This window comes from Amblyraja radiata, chromosome 5, assembly GCF_010909765.2.
Source record: "Amblyraja radiata isolate CabotCenter1 chromosome 5, sAmbRad1.1.pri, whole genome shotgun sequence".
Taxonomy (NCBI): Eukaryota; Metazoa; Chordata; class Chondrichthyes; order Rajiformes; family Rajidae; genus Amblyraja; species Amblyraja radiata.
The window spans coordinates 74,441,571-74,456,035 of NC_045960.1; the positions used below are offsets into that span (position 1 = coordinate 74,441,571).

General features: G+C 42.1%; 1 protein-coding gene across 4 annotated transcripts in view; it reads right to left on the reverse strand.

Moving 5' to 3' along the window:
• The window catches only part of atad2b (ATPase family AAA domain containing 2B), a 139,202-nt gene that overhangs the window by 72,777 nt on the left and 51,960 nt on the right, over window positions 1-14,465 (reverse strand). For 3 of the 4 annotated variants that reach the window (XM_033021540.1, XM_033021543.1, XM_033021542.1), the window contains exons 6-10: window positions 11,827-11,968; window positions 5,807-5,920; window positions 5,438-5,513; window positions 5,134-5,235; window positions 794-905 (exon numbers count right to left, since the gene is read on the reverse strand). In XM_033021540.1, coding sequence (XP_032877431.1) covers window positions 794-905; window positions 5,134-5,235; window positions 5,438-5,513; window positions 5,807-5,920; window positions 11,827-11,968 — 546 coding nt within the window. The remainder of the gene's footprint in view (window positions 1-793; window positions 906-5,133; window positions 5,236-5,437; window positions 5,514-5,806; window positions 5,921-11,826; window positions 11,969-14,465) is intronic. The other variant, XM_033021541.1, reaches the window with a different exon arrangement.

Consider the following 14,465-nt stretch of genomic DNA (forward strand, 5'->3'; position numbering starts at 1 on the left):
TAAAGTAACAAAAACCCAGACAACGAGTCCAAGGAAAGGAATAGTATGAAGAAAAAGACACCACTCAGTTCGAGGCCAACAGTCACAACATAGAAGAGAAACCTGAAGGTAGAGGTGGATAGTTCAGAGAATGCGAGAAATGACAGTAGACAAACACACAGGAAAAATAACCGATTCACATATGTACAGTTAGAGGAATAACAAAAAAAAAGTGCATTTACATTGCACTATTATTGCAATAAAAATATTATATTAATTTTGTTGGATTAAAAACAAACAAGGCAATTGCTAAAACAAATGCACCACATAACGTTCTGATTGCTGAAAACAATTCCACTCAAATCTCCAACATGGAAAGTACAATGGCTGTGTGATAAAGAGCAGTGAAAGTGAAGATTTATAACTTAACAGTTGTTTCAAAAATCCTTTTCTGATAAGTAGTCTAGATGAATAAATAAATTGAATGTTAAAAATGGTTCAGAAGCGGTTATAAATTCCAAAATCTAGGGACAGACTTGAGCTTAAATGTTGATTGCATGGGAGGAGATAGTGTAAAAATGTGGCATGTCTATCCAACTAAATTGTACAGGGATTCCAAATGCAAAAAATGTGAATAAATGCATAATTGAAGACAGTGATTGGAACGCGGCAGCAATCTGTCATGGCCTTGTACTTTCTTATGTTGATCAACCATTTTGGTCTTTGAAATGGTCATACATTATCCAGTTATGCCACAAAAAAAAACTATTGCACTGTTCTGTGCAGTTTAAAAAAAAAACAAACAGAAACTTACTGATGCATCTAAGTGCATTGGATCTACATCAGCCAGGCTCGCCCCAACTTTCACACGTTCCCTAAGGATTTCACTGGTTAAATCTTCAGTTCTAACGTTCATTGGAAGACACCTGTTCAATAAACATAGGTTACGAATTTGCTGCAAATTTCCAAATTCTACCTAAACATTTCCAGTTTTACTTCACAATAGTTCTCATCTAAATGTTGAATAGAATTTAATATTTGGTTTTGTGTATTACATGCGAACACCCATCAAATATAGCATAGTTCGATACAGCTCAGGAGGAGGAATTCCTGTAGAATCAATACATATTTACATTAAATACACCAGTCCAGGGCTCGAAATTAGCGGTTGCCCGGGTGCCACTGACCGCCCAAAGTACCGCCGGGCAACCTAAACGGCGAGTAATTTTGCCCGGCTTGGCACGCAGATACTGGTTTGTACCGAAAATAGACACAAAAATCTGGAGTAACTCCGCAGGTCAGGCAGCATCTCTGGAGAAAAGGAACGTGATGTTTCGTGTCGGCGACGGCTGTATTGCGGGGCAAAGATATTAGATGCGGGGTGACGAAGGGTCGGAGCGAATGACGGGTCCCAAACAGCAGCAGCAGCAGTGGCCGCGACAGCGGCTCCATCTCCTCTTCCTCCCTGCTAGCTGCCGATGCTTGTAAATCCGCTAACGGCGCTTTAAAAACAAACCCTCCCGCACGCCAAGGCCGGGAGGAGGGAGGGTGAGGGAGGCCTCGGCGTGCGGGAGGGTTTGTTTTGAAAGCGCCGTTAGAGGATTTACAAGCAGCGGCCGCGTATCAGGGAGGAGGAGATGGAACCGCTGTCGCGGCCGCTGCTGCTGCTGCCGCTCTGCGGGGCCCGTCTTTCGCTCCGACCCTTCTGAAGCAGCTGCACCAAAGATCCTATAGATCCTATACACACCCCCCCCCCCCCCCCCCCCCCCATTCATCCTACGCTGATCTCGGCCCCGCACCTTTCTGTTGGCTGGTGGAGGAGGGGAGGCGGTGGCAAGGAGATCCCAACCGCCTCCCTGTTTGGCGATGGACAGGGACGGCCAAGGCAGCGGGGCGATGTTGTCTGAGGAGCGCTGACCTCCTTCCTCCCCACCTCGCCCCCCCTCCCTCTCTCTTTGTACACCCCCCCCTTATCCTGAGACCCCTCCTCTCCATCCCACACTGATCCCCATTCCCGCCTCTATTCAGTCCTCACTGACATCCCCTGTGCTCCCCTCCCCATCTACCCTCCCCCCATCTATTCATCCTGCGCTGATCACCCTATCCACCTCGCATTGATTCTCCTGCCACCCCCCCATCCATCCTACACTGGTCCCCCAATTCATCCTGTACTTATCGCCCTTCCCATCCATCCTGCACTTCTCCTCCATCCATCCTGTACTGATCCCCCATCCATACTGTACTAATCCACGCATTCATCCCGTACTGATCCACCCTCCATTTACCCTGCACCTTCCCCTCATTCATCCTGTAGTGATATCCCATTCATCCTGCACAGACTCTCTGATCCACACTGTACTGACCCACCCCCCCATTCATCCTACGCTGATCTCCCCCTCCCCCCATCCATCCTGTACTGATCCTCCCATTCAAGAAGAATGGGGGGGAACAGTCTGAAGAAGGGTCTCGACCTGAAACGTTGCCTATTTCCTTCGCACCATAGATGCTGCCTCACCCGCTGAGTTTCTCCAGCACTTTTGTCTACCCCCATCCATAGCGTACTGAACCCCCCCCCCCCCCCATTCAACACCACTGAAATCCCCCGTGCTCTCCCCTCACAATTTTACCTACTCCAACCAACACGTACTAATTCACCTGCCTCAATCCATCCATTCCGCACAGACTGCCTTCTAAACTCCACCCCCCGCCATCTATCCACCCCGCACTGATTCACACACCCCCCTCCCTATTGTGCTGGAAATGTCTTCAGAGCGAACATTGACTATGTTTGATAACGGAATGCAATCAGATGTGTTTTAATTCCCAATGTTATTATTTGTTTTAGTCCATAAAGATGTATTAATTAAATTGTGAACACGTGAAACATTAAAACCGCAGTGTTCGATTGTCACTGCTACATATAACCATATAACAATTACAGCACGGAAACAGGCCATCTCGGCCCATCTAGTCCGTGCCGAACACTTACTCTCACCTAGTCCCATCTACCTGCACTCAGACCATAACCCTCCATTCCTTTCCCGTCCATATACCTATCCAATTTATTTTTAAATGATAAAAATGAACCTGCCTTCACCACTTCCACTGGAAGCTCATTCCACACAGCTACCACTATGAGTAAAGAAGTTCCCCCTCATGTTGCCCTTAAACTTTTGTCCCTTAATTCTCAAATCAACAGTTGACACGTTATTACAGAATTCATTTTAACGGCAAAACAATGCTCTTAATATGGAGTTTCAGTGCTGTAGTTATTTAATGAGCAACATTCACAACTATACGTTGGATTTATCCGGGTTTTACTTCTACAGTCGATCATATACATCACAAATTTGGTCAGGAGATATTTCAGTTGAAATTTTAACGTTAATTCTGAAGTGGGAATGATGGAAACAGCATTTATCAATAATTTTTTTTAAATATGGTGTGTACAAACTTGGTATCTTCATTGCTGTTCACAACATGTACATATAATCCGGTAATGTGGCGTTTTGACACCTTTAAACATATTACCAAAAGAACATTTGCTGCAGTTATGTCCTTTGGCCATCTCTTGTCAGTTCGTGTAATGTTTAACCTGTCAGATGGGTATAGTCGGTTTTAACAGCTATTATCATAAAATGCTTATAGAAATTTCCTTGCAACCTGTATATTTTGTTGTGGATAAATTATGTGGGAAGTGAGAGTGTTTCTGTACCAATAGCAATAACGATCCATGCTATGGCCATGTCATGGTAATTTTCGGTCCTTCACAGAAAACATGCTTGCATCAATCTGTAGTGTGCATTGTTAAGTATATATGTTACCATGGTCCAGGATTTATTGACACAGGTTGATCATACGCTGAATAATCCAACCACATTTTAGTTTGGAAGTGGAAAGAACTAATTGAAATTGCATTCATTGCAATGTGTAAAAAGAGTTGAGATACTGTCTTATAATTTTGCTGCATGTCGTTGTGGGATATATCATATCTTGATTGGTGAATATGTTTAGTTTGTGACTTTATTTGAAGCAGAAATAATATGTGAATGCTTCATTGAGCATAATTCCGACTGGGAACTACGCACTTCGTCCAAGCACATTATCGCACTCGTTATGCAAACCGACTTAAATGACCACCTAAACTGTCATTTGGCAACCTAAAAAGCTGCCATGGTTGCGCGGCTGGCAACAGGGAAAAAAAGTTAAGTGAGAGCCCTGCAGTCACTCTGCTGTGTCACTTTATTTTATCAACAACTCCACAGGAAGAGATCAGGAGATGCAAGAAACTGCAGATGCTGATTTACAAAAAGAAACACAAAGTGTTGGAGTAACTTAGTAGGTCAGGCAGCATCCCTGGAAGACATGGATAGGTGATATTTCAGATTGGGACATTACTTCAAGAAGATGGTCTCTTGGCCTTTAGGATCCATTCCGGTTTCCAAGGGAATAATCCCATTTGACTCATCAAACCCATCCATATTTACCTGTACTCCTGCAACTTATTCTCACTCCCATATTCCCATCAACCTCCCTTCAATTATTTTTGCCATTACTCTATCCACACTAATTGGCCACTATAATTACCCCTAATTCTGCCAAAATGTTTTTGAGGCATGTCAAGAAACTGGAGCACTCAAAGGAAAGCCACACAGCCATGGAAGGCAGGTGCAAACTGTGTACTGGTAGTATCTCAAGTCAGAATTGAATCTGGGTCCCTGGAGCTACAAAATAGCAATACTAACTGCTGTGCCACTACATCACCCCTGACTACAATTAAAATTATAGTTGGGCAGTGAGCAAAGAATTGTTCGGCCACACAAACTAAAGCAACTAAAGTAGCAATTCAAATTTTTCAATTCTGGTAATTTCACATGCCACATCACCTAACATTTCTGAAAACTTATATTCACTGACCAAGCTTTTACATTATTAGAAAAAAATGCACAACTGATTTGGATTACAACTTGTCCATTAAAAATTGTGTTTAAAAAAACTTAAAACACAGTGGGGGAATCAGTGTGCATAAAACCTGATGAGTTATAATCCAATACAACTTCAATTTAACTGAGTTGTCATTTTATATCACTTAATTTACACAAAAATACCTACTGTTTTAAAAAAAAAAATACAATCTTCATTACTTTATTTTACCTGTTTCTAGCCCTAGCCATGCTTTTGGACTTTCTTCTTTCAAAACGTTCTTCATCAGATGATGAGGTGGTGTCACTACTATGGATTGCATGTTTTTTTCTTCTTTTGAAACAAATAAAAGTACAAATTAATGTATTTAGTTTCATCTGACTGCATTTTCACACATTCCCAGAAAATACTCCAATTCATCTACATTATTAAATACAAAATTGAAAAATTCGTCAGCTTTCCTTACAAAAACTTTAAAAGATAAGAATCAATTGTTTAAAGTTTAAACATTCAATACATTTTGTATAATTTTTACCTGATATGGCTTCTTCTTGCAGGAGATCTGAGAGTATCAAATAGTGTGCTTTGTCTTTGTCTTCGATGAACAGGCTCTGAACAAATCAATTCCCACATTTAAACAAATATTAGCTCCGGTGCAAACTTGCCTATATAGACTAAAACAAGTGTTTAAAGCAGTTCATGGTGCAAGCTTAGGCAAAATTCCAGAATTTACTGGATAATTCTTCTATAAATAAACATGCCCTTTCAAGAAACTTTTAGATATTTCTAATTAATTTTGATTAGCTCTGTCTTTGTTAACATCAACTAGGTTCCAAAATGAAAATGCAAAATGCCTCAAATAAACACCTCATCATAGACCATTAATAGTACTTCACACTTTTACCTATTGCAGGGGCTTGGTATCTTTGTACAGCTTTCCGCTGTCTCAGGTTATACGGTCTGTCAATTTCTTCGGCCTCTTCTACTTCATCTCCATCTTCCTCCTCCTCCTGAGATTCTATTGAAAAAGAAGATGTGGGTGCATGGTGTTGTCACAACAATTACATTGAAAATGTAATCATCCATTGGTATCACTGAATGTCATTTATTTGCATGTTAATCATGTTATTTATTTCAATCTACAGAATAGGGAAGAGCATATGGTTAACCACAATAAATTCCTACTTTAAATTCTAATTCGCATGTTTAATCATGGATATCATTAAAAATAAACTGTAATCAGGATTCATGAAACAGACACAATGGTTCTACAAAGGAATATGGTTTGCAAAGATCTGAAAGGGGGAATAGAGAGTAGGAAAGTGTGAAATTGTCCATTTTGACAAGAACAATTATAAAAACATATTACCTTAAGGGTGATAGAATAGAGAGCTTGAAATGCAGCGGGATCTGGGTGGCCCAGCAAATAATTCACAGAAGGTTTGCATACTGGTATAGCAAGTAATAAGGAAGCCAAACAAAGTTTATTGCAAGGCAAAGTAAACACAGAAATAAGAATTTAAAAAATTATATTAGGTAGATTTACTGGACTAATACATGGAACAAGTGGACGGTTTCAGTTTAGTTTGGCTTATTGTCACGTGCACCGAGGTACAGTGAAAAGCTTTTGTTGCATGCTATCCAGTCAGCAGAAAGACGATACATGATTACAATCGAGCCATTTACAGTGTACAGATACATGACTTAGGATGAAAGTAGGACAGGCCAGATAAATGGAGTTTAGAAGAGTGAGTCACCGAAACAGACAAGATCCCGAGAGAGGATCGTGAGAGGATGGACGGGGAGAAGATATTTCCTTCCGCGGGAATAGCTAGGGACAGTGTTCAAATGAAACACATTACCAATTTAAGATGAAGATAAGGCATTTTTTTCTCTCAGATGGTTACGAGTATTAGAAACATTCTTTCTTAAAGGTCAAAGGAGGCAAAATCCTTGAAATTGTTAAAGGCAAAAGTTGATATGTGATTAAAAAAAAAATCCAAGATGGCGGCGTGCAGTCGCAGCGGCCCTTCGGGAGATAGTCGGAGTATTAAAAAGTGAGTGTTGTGTGTTTGATCTAGTCAATCCAAGATATATGTACTGCAGGAACATGCTCCTAAACATCAGGGCAAACCACGTTGGTAGTACGGGCGCGTTTTGGTGCGATATAGAGCAAATACGCCGCTATGGACTACTACTACTACTACCGGCTGCGAAGCCAAACATATCGGCCACAGAGCCGAATACGACCGGAGAGAGGAGGCGAGAGAGGCGAGAGAGAAGGAGGTGGAGACGCAAGCGGTGTGAGAGGAGGCAGAGACAGGGTAAAAGAGCAGGCTCTTACACGAGGCGGAGATGGGGGAAAAGAGCAGGCATTCACGCTAGGCTAACAGCTAATCCCACCCGACCGGCAGTGCCCTCGCTTCTCCTCTCTAATGTCCGCTCCCTGGACAACAAACTTGACGAGCTGCGTCTTCTCAAAACAACATACAGGGATATAAGAGACTGCTGTGTGTTTGTTTTCACAGAATCATGGCTCCACGGTAACATCCCGGACTCGGCGATACAGCTGGAGGGAATGACATCGTTCCGTGCGGACAGAGAGGCAGCTAGCTCTGGTAAGAGCCGAGGTGGAGGCCTCTGCTTGTACATAAGCAAGGACTGGTATGTGAACGCTACGATAGCCGGTAAACATTGCTCTCCGCTGATAGAATTCCTCATCGTGAAATGTCGGCCTTTCTATCTGCCGAGGGAATTCTCCGTTGTTTTTGTTGTGGCTGTATATGTTGCTCCAAGTGCTAATGCAAATTCTAAGGCCAACGAAGCACTGGGAGCTCTGCATGACGCCGTCAGTGAGTTCCAGACCAAATATCCTGACAGCTTTATTGTGGTGGCCAGGGATTTTAATCACACCAGCCTTAAGACTGTGCTCCCAAAATTCAAGCAATATGTGGATTTTGAGACCAGGGGAGAGAACATCTTGGACTTGGTTTACACCAACACCCCAGAGGCCTATAAGGCAGCCCCACACCCTCACCTGGGCCACTCTGACAACAATTCAGTGTTTTTAACACCAGCCTACAGTGTTTTTAACACCAGGGTCTGGCCAGAGGGAGCAGCCTCAGCACTGCAGGATTGCTTCCTGCACACTGACTGGGATGTGTTCAGGACAGCAGCATCCTATGATGACCTCATCAACATCGAGGAGTACGCAGAGACTGTAACAAGCTACATTGCTAAGTGCACCGAGGATGTCACTGTCATTAAAACCTTCGCTGCACGTGGAAATGAAAAGCCATGGATGACAGCAGAGGTGCTGAGGACCCGTGATGAAGCCTACAGAGCCGGTAACACAGCCGCTCTTCGATCTACCAGGACTGCACTGGAAAAAGGAATCAGGGCAGCGAAACGTGCCTATGCAGGGAAAATCCAGGGACACCTCTGTGACACAGGAGACACCAGGAGGATGTGGAAGGGAATCCAAACACTGACGGGGTACAAGGAGGTGTGCTGAGGAGTTAACAGATGTGCTAACAGACATCTTCAACATCTCCCTTAGTCAAGCCATTGTCCCCACATGCCTCAAAACTTCCACAATAATCCCAATAGCAAATAAACCAGTTGTTGCCTGCCTAAATGACTGTCGCCCTGACCCCAATAATAATGAAGTGCTTTGAACGCCTGGTGAAACCTCACATTACTGCCAGCCTCCCCTCATCGTTAGACCCCCTCCAGTTCGCCTATCACCCCAACCATCCTACAGAAGATGCCATCTCTACCACGCTGAACACAGTACTCACTCATCTGGAAAACAAAAACACCTACGCCAGAATCCTGTAAATTGACTTCAGCTCAGCTTTTAATACCATCATCCCACAGAGACTTGTGGAGAAACTAACCCTGCTGGGCCTCAACACCACCCTGTGTCACTGGATCTTGGACTTTCGGACAGAGAGACCGCAGTCAGTCCGTGTTAGCAAGAACACTTCAGGCTCGATCACGCTGAGCACCGGCTCCCCTCAAGGCTGTGTGCTCAGCCCGCTGTTGTTCACACTGCTCACACATGACTGTGCTGCCAGATTCAGGGACAATAAGATCATAAAATTCACGGATGACACAACAGTGGTGGGACTCATCAGCGGAGATGACGAATCAATGTACAGGGAGGTAGTAAAACAACTAGTGGACTGGTGCGGCAACAACAATTTAGCATTAAATGTCGACAAAACAAAGGAGATGATTGTCGACTTCAAGAGGGTGCAGCCAAAACACACACCCCTCAACATCAGTGGCACCACAGTGGAGAGTGGAGAGCATAAAGTTCCTCGGAGTGCAAATCACAGACAGTCTCACCTGGTCCAGGAACAACACTGGGATTGTCAAACGGGCCCATCAGCGACTGCACTTCCTGAGGAAACTCAAACAGGCCTCACTCCCCACCAACATCCTCAGGACTTTCTGCAGGGGCACGGTGGAGTCTGTACTCACGTACTGCATAAATACGTGGTACTCCAACTGCAACTGCTCAGACAGGAAGGCTCTGCAGAGGGTAGTGAGGGGAGCACACACATCTGGATCTCCTGCCATCAGGCAAGAGATACCGTAGCATCAAAGCCCGGACTACCAGACTGCTAAACAGCTTCCTGCCACAGGCTGTGAGGCTGCTAAACAGTCACTCTGTACTCGCAGTCACCTGATTCTGCGGCTTTGCACTGACATTTTAATAACTCTGGCACTGGCCACTCAAATCAGTTGCCCTGGACATTTTAATGATTGTTTTTACTGTATTTTAATGTTGCTGTGTTACCTGCTTTTAACTATTTATACTGTTTCATCAGGGACTGGATTGTTTTTACTGTTATTATGTGTGAAATGTTTTAAGTTTCATGTGCGATGCTCTGGTATTCCCTGGGAAACGTCTTCTCATTTTGCACTGTACAACTGTTGCTTTGCAAGATGACAATAAAGGTTGATTGATTGATTGATTGAAAAGGGTGAAAGATTATCACCGTTAAACAAGAATGAAGAGACGAGGTTACAATCAGATTAGCCATGATTTTATTCAATGGCAGAGCTGTCTTGATGGGTCAAAAAGCCCATTGCTCCTGACTCATTGATATATCCAAATGTACACATGTCATTTGCAACCATGGGGCTGCAATTAAATTTAGTGTTATGAAAATACTTAATCTCTTGGGAAATCACAAAAGAGTCCTGCACATTTCAGGATTAAAATCCGTTTAAGAGAGCCATTGGGAGAAGATTGAGCAAAGGCTGCATATTCAGAGTGCTTAACGGATTTGGGCCAATGCATGGTATCACCACATTGGGTGGGGTCAAGGAAAGAGCATTCACGTTGCGGCCCTGTTTCCACCAATCTTTCCTCCACCATGCACAAGAAGCGATAAGACAGACACCATTGTATGCAGATGCCGAGAAGTGTGTTCAGCTCCGGCTGAACAACTTCTAATCTTGTGTGTGGACTCGATAAGAAAACCACATTGGGTGTATCTTGATTGGACATCAAACATTTTACTTTCTACAGATTTGGATGCTAATCAAAGTGTGTGTTATTGAAGAGTCACCCACTGCCTCTTGACAATAGTTATTATGGCGAGTACCAGGCCACTAGATCCATTTTTGTTAGGCACAGTTAGAAGATGATGGAATGGTGCTTCCGGATAAATTGTTGAAATTCCCAGACATTGGCCTTGACTTTGTAAATTTTTTACTGGGGTCATTTTCAAAATGGTATATTTGCTACTACCTTCGGTGAAAAAATCGGATAAAAAATGTTTTAATCCTACTGCCGGCCAAATGACCAATCTTCTAAGCTGTAAATGTTCCAATTTTAACTCAATTTCAATTTTTCCTTGGTCATGCATGGACATCCAGGCAGCAGATATCACGTTCTAGATATGATGCCAAATCATTATTAAAAATGCTATAGCAATTACAATTTATCTTGGCAAGGAACATTATTATCATCAATAAATCTCATCAAGTTTATCATCAAGTAAGATGACATATGCTAGTATAAAAATCATAAAAATTAGAGATGCTGGAAGTCTGAAATCAAAACAGAAAATAGAAAGAAAAAAGAAAAATCCCAAATTTCAACTATGTTTTTCTCTCTCAAGATGCAACCTGAACTGCTAAGTGATTGCACAAATTTACTATTAGAAAATATCATAATCACATTATTCTACTGGTCATTTTACTGCGACAGAAATTAAAATGAAAGTTTTTTCTTGTTAGCAATGAGTGAAAACTGCACATTTGAGGCAATTATAATATACATATAATGATGATATAAGGACTGGGCCCAAATTATCAATACACAAGACTTTAAATTATAACCTTTCAATAACGAGGCAAATAAAAAGAGAAATATACAGTTTATTTTGGTAATAGGGCTCCTCTACCATGTTTCATGTAAAAAATTATTTCACTTTGAACGGGTGGTACTAACCTATCCCAAACGCATGATATGCTTGCACTAAATTATAAATAGTGCATTAAATTATACTTATGTCACCAAGAAAATTGAATAAAGAAATATTTTTTAAAAATTCACCACAAACAAAATACAGCTGATGCAATATATTGGAACAAAGTATATATTCTGCCACTTAGTCAAATCCTTGCGTAATTCTCGCAGTTTCCTAATCTCAGCTCCATTTCCGTAACACAAAATTGAATGAGCAGAACCTTTATTTTTTCTATTATATCACGAGCAAATCAGTTATTTACCCTTTCTAGCATTCCAAGACACTTAGAATGTCAACCAGAGCGGTATTTTTTAAAATTGGGATGCGAGTGAGAATAGTGATTCAATTAGTGAAAAGAATGAGATTTTCACATCATTTTGATTTAAAGAATGGAATCTATCAAATTAACATAATGAAAACAGGTAAAGTATACCTTCACTTCCTTCTTCTTCCTCTTCCTCTTCCTCCTCTTCATCTCCCTCACTTGTTTCCTCTGCATGAATAGGCGTCCCATACATATTTCTTCTTAAAGGTTTTCTTTTCCTCTTCACACGAGAGTACATATCCATGTTTTCCTATGATTAAAGAACACATTGATCCAAAATTAAAGATTGAAGTCCATTACACTTCAGATCTCAACATAGCCCAATGAGAAAAAACTTCAAGCTCCCAATAGCCAAGTGGAAATTAATGACTGCTGGAATAAGCACACATCTATTATCCTTATGACTATAACACTGTGTGTGTGTGTGTGTGTGTGTGTGTGTGTGTGTGTGTGTGTGTGTGTGTGTGTGTGCGTGTGCGTGTGCGTGTGTGCGTGCGTGTGTGTCTCCGCAGGCCGCCCCCCCCCACGACCGCTCGCTGAGGGAACGGGACCCAACGGGTCCCACTTGGTCTAATAAACAAAAACTCTACAAATTGTGTGAATCATGACTATTACAATTACAATGTTGACAAGTCAGACTAGTTATCTAGAAACCTTTAAAACATTGAACACACCAATATTATTTTTTTTCGACTCAGTTATTGCATTTCCAACTACCTATTTCTGATATGCTCTTGGTGAAATGTTTTAATTAGTTAAAGTCATTTTTATTCAATATTAAGGTAACAATACATCAAGTATATCGAGGCAGCATTTTGATCAATCGGTTCAATTACAATTAAAAACCAGCATATATCTATGCAATGGTATAAATAAAGAAGAAACATTAATTCTGAGACAAAGACACAGTCATGCACAGCCATGTAAAATGGTCTGTTCTCGGTTTGGCCCTGCTCCGTGCTCAGTATCAGCAAACTATTGATCCACAGAGCTGAATGCAGTTTTGCAATTCCCCAACGTGTACTTTTAGGAGGGAATCTTTCTATTCATTGTAAATATTATTTTTCTCTTCTTTGACACCAACAACACAAAGTCAACTGCAATCCCTTCTACATCCCCTGCTGAATGAACTAACTCAGCAAACTAGAATCAAACCTCATACGGTTTAACACATCAGATGGTGTATTTAATATTAAAGCATCATTAGAACAATGAAAATTTGATTTTAACTATTTGTTGAAAATATTGCAACTTGCCATATAACATTCAATGTGATATCTTCACATGGTTAGCATACAATTACAAAATGAACGTGTAAAGCAGAAATTCCAAACACAACAGAAAAGTTTGGTTAAATCCTGTTACAAGGGAACAGGTTGAAGGATCTGACTAGCAGAACAGAAAAAGGGTCACTCGTCTGTTTAGTTGCAAATCAGTTTTATTGGCAAGAGAGGACAAAAACAATACTTGTCTCTGTCTGCGCGGGGTCCAGTTTTACAGCAGCACACCTCTCTCTCTCTCTCTCTCTCTCTGCCACCGTCCGTAGTGCTGATCGAGACTCAGCCTGTCGGTGACCCCTCTCATACATGAACACATCAGATTTATTGGCAAGAGAACAAAAATAATACTTTTCTTGGTATGCGCAGGGTCCATTTTACAGCAGCACACGTCTCTCTCAGACAGCGCTGCCGGTTTGGCGCGCAAAGGTTTAAACTGAGCACTGTCAGCTTAACACATGGGAATTGAAACAAAGGGCAGTCCACTGCAGCACGATGGGTTCTAAATATGGCACGACCGGCTGTAACGCTGTGGGGTTTAAATATAGCACTACCAGCCATGGCGCTAAGGGCTTTAAACATAGCGTTATGGGTCGCAGACTGTTCAGGAAAATTCTCGTGTAACATTCCACCCCTGGAACAGTCTGGTTACTGTCACATCCAGCCCGCAGGCGTTAACCTCGTTACATCCCGCCCACAGGCTGTAGTAAAGTCCACGCGGTCGTGATGCCAATCCGCACATACAACGTCGTAATATTAATGACAACAAGATTGTCCCAATGGTCAGCGAAGTTGGTGATGTTCTCTTTTACCCCACTCAGGGTCAAACCAGTCACCGAGTCTGTATGACCACACATGCTAGAAATTAACTTGTTTTGTTGGAGGTCCCAAACCATAATGCCATCATCAATACCACCAGAGATAATCTGATCATGTGTCATTAAACATTGCTGTCAGTACTTGGTCTGTGTTTTGAAACATATGGATTGCAGCCTTCTTCCGAATGACACATGGCTTCACTGTTTTGTCGTTGCTTCCTGTACAGACCAACTGTGGTCCCCGTCGAGCTGGATAACATTAATTCACAAAGGATGTGTGACCTTTAAAATGTTGTCTATTGATACCAAGGCGACAAGCGGCTGCAGCTTGTTGCGGGGGTGCTTGGCCTACATCAGCACATCTCATTTGCTATTTCTTTTTACCCAACATTTTCTATTCTATTCATAAGATCCTGCCGACTATGCCAATTATTACAAGGGAACAGGTTCAAGGATCTGACTAGTAGAACAGAAAAAGGCTCACTCGTCTGTTTATTTGCAAATCAGTTTTATTGGCAAGAGGACAAAAATAATACTTGTCTCGGTCAGCGCGGGGTCCAGTTATACAGCAGCACACACCTCTCTCTGCCTTCGTCCGCGGCGCTGATCGCGACTCAGCCCGTCGGTGAACTCCTCTCGGACATGAACACAT